The sequence below is a fragment of the Gadus macrocephalus genome, chromosome 18, assembly GCF_031168955.1.
Source record: "Gadus macrocephalus chromosome 18, ASM3116895v1".
NCBI classification, from domain to species: Eukaryota; Metazoa; Chordata; class Actinopteri; order Gadiformes; family Gadidae; genus Gadus; species Gadus macrocephalus.
Window position 1 is genome coordinate 19,752,097 of NC_082399.1, and position 6,914 is coordinate 19,759,010.

The window sequence follows — 6,914 nt, forward strand, 5'->3', positions numbered from 1 at the left end:
TAAAGCACTTTGGGTGGCCACTGGTTACAGAAAAAGCGCTATATAAATGCAGTCCATTTACTAAAGACATAACTTGATTGGCAGTTTGATTTCCCAGATTTTCCTCAGAATATTCTGAAGTCCCAGAATAATAACTGTTGATTGAGCCATTGGTGGATGATTTCACTCTTAGCGTTTCAAACGCCTCAACAGTAAGGGGGCGGAGACGCAGTTGATACATTGACACAGCCCTGTGTATCAGAGTACCGCTGTATTGGTAAAACCTTTTGGGCTGCCCGTTAATCCTAGCCCGAAGGGATTTGACTCCTCAATTGATGCCTGATGACACGCAGGATGTGGCCCCAGGCCTCCCTGCAGCAGAGGCCTGGGGCCTGGGGCGCGGCGGGCCCCACCGGCTGTCGCTCATGGTGCAGCGGGACCCGTGGCGCGGCGGGCCCCACCGGCTGTGGCTCACGGTGGGGTCCGCCACGCCACAGGCCCTACCGCGCTGTGGCTCACGGTGCGGCGGGGCCCGTGGCGCGGGGAGGCCCACTGTGCGGTTGAGCCATGGGCCAGGGCCCACAGTGCCGGGGGGCGGAGCATCAGCAACCAGAAATGTGTATTTCCTTTTGTTTCCTGGTGTCTGTATGGCGTCGGCAGACACAACGCGGGCGAGGAAGAGCCAGGAGCGGGAGGGCGTAGAGTACCACTTCATCACCAAGGCCGCCTTCGAGCTCGACGTGCAGAACAGCAAGTGAGGGTTTCTAACGTCCAACATGGTGCATTCTGAGCAGGGCCGGCGGCTCTGGTGGCACCCTTAAAGGAGCATTTCACCGGTGGAGGCATGAATATGTATTGAAATTGGGTCCTATATGTAGTCGAATAATAAAATAAAATTCTAATTTGGTGCCGTCTTGACCGAGAAAAGGCAGAAAGTGACTTTTTGCCGCTTGTGGATTGAAGACAACAACTCCCACCATGCACAGCTTCGCTGGCGGCCACTCCCGCTGATCATCTCCGCCTATCGGACACCTCCTTGTTCCATCTACTAATGGAACAAATCAGCGTGGAGCTTGAACCGACGTCACTAGAGTAGTGACGCTTGCACAGAAGCATACGGCCGACATCTTTCTTTATTCTGGGTGGAAATAGTAACATAGTTACGCAATTAAATGCGTTTATGTAAACATTTTTAGCGAGAAATGTGCATTTTAATTTCATAATGTTCGCTCGTTGAATGTGAAGGATGTTTGGTTTGATAGTTATGACGAAGAGGGAACGCTCCATTCACTTGCATGGACAGCGTCTCTGGTTGCTAAGCAACCTCAACGTCTTGGCGGACTATCTGCTGATCAACACTACGAATGCTGGAAACACACCAGACACACCATGTGAAGTTATTTAACCCGATTATTGTTATTTATATCCGAGATTATTTAATCTAACCCGATCTAAACTCTATCATGCACCCAAACACGGTGGCGTTTGGGTTTCCTACCTCAGACTCCTAAATCCAGCGCAGCCACAGGCGCGTTGGCGCGTTGAACCAATTTTTGTGACACACAATGATCAAGCGTCAAGTTAGGCACGTTACACGCGTTTGGTGTGGCCGTAGCCCGTGTCCACCAAAAGCGTTTTTTTATGCGGTTTCACCCAAAAAATCGGCTTCGTGTGGACGGGGCCAAGAAGGCGAACACACGTCACCAAGACGGGGAGACAGCGCCAGGCGACTTACGCCACTATCTGCCAATGGATCTTGGATGCCTGGGCTGATATAACAGTCTCAACTGTGGTCCAAGCTTTCACGAAGGCAGGAATAATCACTGAACTGCCAGGCAACAGCAGCGACACTGACTCGGATAATGACAAGAGGGATCCGGGCATGTTGGATGCCGTACTCGCCCAACTGTTCAATTCGGACACACAAGAATTCGAGGGATTCGTAGACGGGGAATGAACTGAAAAAGTGAGTTTATTGTTAAGAGATATTGATATTGATCAGATATGGATGAGATATTGTTAATATGCACATTAACGTTTGAACATCGTTACCGTGGGAGTGACCGGAGTTGTCAGAACGCTTAATAAAGTTTGACTTTATCTGACTGTTTTGTTGACATTCCCTTTAGCACAGCTCGGTCTAGTCGATGCATAACGCAACCCCAGTCAAACGTTTGACTGCAGTATCTTCTATTCTATGCGCCTTATAATCCGGTGCGCCCTATATATGAAAACAGTTCTAAAATAGGCCATTCATTAAAGGTGCGCCTTATAATCCGGTGTGCCTTATAGTGCGGAAAATACGGTAGTCCTCGTTTGTATTTCTTTCGAAATGGTGAACTTTTGCATGGAGCCATCTTCTATGTCAGATCCAGTACCCTCCGCCAATGTACTTCAGTTTTATCAACAGCCTCTGTTATCTTAGCTTCAGACGCTGTGGATGTTAGTTTCTGCTGGTGAAGTCCCACCCACTGGCACTGCTCTAATAGGTCTGTAGCGTCAGTGGGTCCCATCCCCTAGGGGGGTGGGACTAGTGGTTGTAGTCTTACGAGAATCATCCCCTCTTACGCTTCCTATTTTCTTGTACGCAATAATCGTCATATTGCGTCATTAAAAACAGGAAGTGTTGGAGATCGATACGGATCTCTCCAGTCTCTCCAGAAAATAAGGGAATGATGCTAGACCATTCAAAAATATGCGGGGGGTTCTAAAAATACAAAGCTTATGTGAAATGGGTGAAGTTGCCCTTTAATAAATTAAAATATACGAAACAAGGAAAATGAAAACATATTTTTTGATTGTTGTTCATAGTTTAACAACATAACGAAATGTCATGATGAATATCGATCTAAATACGATCTTAGAGTATTAGCTTAATCAATATGTAATAAAAAGCAAAGACTGCTGTGACTTCTTACGGTGAACTTTTTTACCTGGATGGAGATGTGGCAATATGTTACAGCCACAGTTAAAATAAATTGAAGACAGTTAAATAAATTGAAGTCTGGCTCTCAGAAGATAAGGTGAAGAAAGACAGGGAGAGAAGACAAATTGAAGGAAGTCATTTGAACACACAAGATGAAACCCCATTCTTAACTACCTCCTTTATCGTTGCTAAAACGAACAGATACAAGTACAACCCAAAGCAAGGGCAGACAATTGGCTACACTTTCAATTATGAGGCCTTGGTTATTAAGGTGAGGGCCGAATGAATGAATGGCCCGGGAACCGTGGGTGCCGCGTCCCGGGAACCGTGGGAACCGTGGGCACCGTGAGCGCGGCCACTGCACCCCCGCGTCTCCCTCCGTGCCCCGTGAATGAATGAATGAATGGTCAAAAAACTGCGGGCACCGTGACAGCGGCCCAGGCAACGCGAAAAGAGATCGCGTGCAGAGGCCTAATTAGGCCTGTATATTTTGTATTTGAAATGCAACAGTCTTTTCGTGGAGACTACGCTCAGAGCAGCTGGAACTGAACAACAGCAAGAGGAAGGAGGAAAACGGCCTATGAAACAAAATGTGTTATTTTTTTCATGCTATCGGCCATGTTTGATGGTGTTGTGATGGTTATTGAACTGTTAACCCGCAGACTTGGGTTATGTTAATCAGCGTTACTATAGAGATCATGATGATAGCTGATGTAACGGGAGTCCGGGCGTGTGCAGGACCGAACCGCGCTGTATGACCACTGTTAGACAAAACAAATAACCAGGTGGTGTAATGAAGCATGTGATCACGACTTTCCTCCCCAGGTTCATCGAGTTTGGCGAGTACAAGGACAACCTTTACGGCACCAGCCTGGAATCCATCCGCAGCGTGCTGGACCGCAGCAAAGTTTGCCTGGTGGACGTGCATGCCGAAGTGAGCGCGCACGGGACAGCGTCCTCTAGTGGCGAGGGGTTTGATTTACGGTCGAAACATGTTGCTGATATGTAAATTAACAGCTTTTTAAATGGATAAGGGATCCGGTACAGCTTGGTTTTCGTTCGAGATGGTTGATATGGTTGATGATAAAGTTGTATTTCAACTAAAGGCATTCGACATTTTGTTAAATGAATGACAATTACTCGAAAACAGACACTAAAACACATCTTTAGTGTATGTATACATAAGTCAATGCTAACTGTGTGTGTCATAAACATAAGTTTGTTATTTCACCTAGCGCTACGTGTTCTTAATCATGTGTTTTATTCTCTCTCCCAGGCGCTGAAAAGCCTTCGCACGGCCGAGTTCAGGCCCTATGTGGTGTTTGTGAGGCCGCGGGTTCCCAGCAGCCACTGCAGGCGTCTGGGCTCCACCTCCTCGCTAAGCACCACCATCACGGTGGGTCGAGGATCCAGAGGGGGCACTATCTAGTCCTGGGGAGCTCTTAAAGATGAACTGAACTGAAATTTGAATGTTTGGATGATATAACAGATGCATTGTCTGCCTTCTCATTGGTACAACAACAAAAAACGGCTGAACTTGCTAAAAGGGATTAAATTGTACGGTGAAAGAGTTACAGGGCGCCGCCATGTTGGATTTCAACAATCAGCTACGTCACTGGCATGGTAACCTACTACTCTGTGGCTCTAGCAGCCATAGCAGGTAATTTGTCAGGCTCTGAGGCTCGCTGAAATGGCTACGGAAAAGCAAACAACCAGGTCTACAGGAGGATCATCTTATTGCATTGCCCCTGGCTGCAGTAATGAATTATATAGGGCCAAGGCAGCTGGGGTAATCATACATTTCCACAGGCTACCTTTGAATAGGAAACCAGCCCTTAATACATGGCTGGCAGCCTTAAAACTGACTAACCCTCCGATGTCAATCAGCCCCTGTCATGTCAATCTCCACAAGCTAGCACTCCGACCATAAAGTGTATAAACTATTACTCCGACAATATCACAGATCTATGTTTCCAAGCTGCTAATTAAACCACGGCGGGTCTGTAAACAAATGTCCCTTTCTACTCACCCTGATGTTTGCCAACTAGCCGATTGCTGATGCAGCGGGAGTTAAACTCGAAGAAGTAGTTTCATAGTAAGATGTATCTGTGCAATATCCATCTGTGCAATATCCTTCAACATCCACCAGAAAGTAAATGCATGAAGGCATTATCTGTCACCTGACGACATGACGTACAATATTAGTTTGAACTCGATTCTCCAGGCCATTACAACGTTCGGAATAACGTTTGGGACACATGCTGCATTATTTTACTTTATTACTTAATCATATTCATGTCAATTCAATAAGGATCTGGCCCCGTGGTCAGTGTCCCCCCATGTCTCGCCCCATGGTCAGTGTCCCCCCATGTCTCACCCCATGGTCAGTGTCCGCCATGTCTCACCCCATGGTCAGTGTCCCCCATGTCCCTGTCCCCCATGTCCCACCCCATGTGTGTCCCCCCATGTCTCAACCCGTGTCTCTGTCCCCCATGTCTCACCCCATGGTCAGTGTCCCCTCATGTCTCACCCCGTGGTCAGTGTCCCCCCATGTCTCACCCCGTGGTCAGTGTCTGCCATGTCTCACCCCGTGGTCAGTGTCTGCCATGTCTGTCCCCCATGTCCCACCCCATGTGTGTCCCCCCATGTCTCAACCCGTGTCTCTGTCCCCCATGTCTCACCCCGTGGTCAGTGTCCGCCACGTCTCACCCCATGGTCAGTGTCCACCATGTCTCACCCCGTGTCTCTGTCCCCCATGTCTCACCCCATGGTCAGTGTCCCCCATGTCTCACCCCGTGGTCAGTGCCCCCCATTTCTCACCCCGTGTCTCTGTCCCCCATGTCTCACCCCGTGGTCAGTGCCCCCCATGTCTCACCCGTGTGGCTATCCCCACCATGTCTTACCCTCTGACCTGTCCCCCAGGAGGAGGACCTGGAGGAGATGAGGCAGTCGGCTGAGCAGATGGATGATCTCCACGGCCACTGGGTGGACTACGTCCTGGTGAAGGAGGAGCCCGCCGGGGCCTTACTGGAGCTGCAGGGCCTGCTGGAGCGGGTAGCGACCGAGCCCCACTGGGTCCCCGTCTCCTGGGTCAGGACCTAGACCTGGGAGGGGGGACCGAGCCCCACTGGGTCCCCGTCTCCTGGGTCCGAAACAAGACCGGGGGACCGGAACTGGACTGCAGCAGGACTATTGAGACCAAGTAGGGCAGTGGGGGGGCTTGAAGTTAAGGTACTGCTGGATCTACATCATTACCATCGTAGCCTGCGCAATCTTTACAACTAAAGCCCAGTTCACACCAAAGATTCACCTTGCAACGACTTGCAACGGTGTGAACGGGTCGTTCCAAGGAGTTGCAAGGCGTCGCAAGGAGTCGCCAGAGATTAGAACGCGGCGATTTAACTATTTCTCTTCAGCCAATCACAGCACAGAACAACTTGTACGTCACGGCTTTACTCCGTCCCGGTACCGTACTGTCCACTCCACCATCCGAAGATGGCAGACTTCTGGTCCGAGGAGAGGGAGGGGAATTGAATTCGCTTGCTGGAGGAGCAAGCCGTCCTTTACGACGTTGGCAGAAAGGGGTATAGCAACAGGGACAGCAAGAAGAAAGCATGTTGCGAAATTGCGGTGGCACTTGGTGTGGTGTTTTAAAGCGTCTTAGAGTAGGCCTACCATATTAAGCGCTATATAAATTTCATTTATTATTATTATTAAAGGGATACTTCACCCATTGAGAACCGGCGTTCTATCATTATAAAATCGCTATTATAATATAAATAAATATATAAATAAATATCAGTCTAAACCAGTCTCCCCTTGGCCCATTTTTTCTCATCTAATTTTCTCCCGAAATGACGTCAAATGATGCCATTTCGGGAGAAACCTCTTGTCCCGCTAGAAGGGCCGAGGACTACAACACACTTTTGGTGGAAAAATGTTCAACCAATAAGGAATGAGAGGGAGCGGGAGCTCGCGTACTGAGGGGAAATGAGGGGGACGGGAGACC

The 6,914-nt window shown here is 48.9% G+C and overlaps 1 protein-coding gene across 1 annotated transcript in view; it reads left to right on the forward strand.

Moving 5' to 3' along the window:
* Positions 1-6,617, forward strand: part of LOC132446510 (MAGUK p55 subfamily member 3-like) — a 64,944-nt gene extending 58,327 nt beyond the window's left edge. The window contains exons 17-20 of the mRNA XM_060036841.1: positions 640-733; positions 3,731-3,839; positions 4,182-4,301; positions 5,828-6,617. Of these exons, the coding sequence (XP_059892824.1) occupies positions 640-733; positions 3,731-3,839; positions 4,182-4,301; positions 5,828-6,007 (503 nt within the window). The 3' untranslated portion in view covers positions 6,008-6,617. The remainder of the gene's footprint in view (positions 1-639; positions 734-3,730; positions 3,840-4,181; positions 4,302-5,827) is intronic.
* The last annotated feature ends 297 nt before the right edge of the window (positions 6,618-6,914 follow it).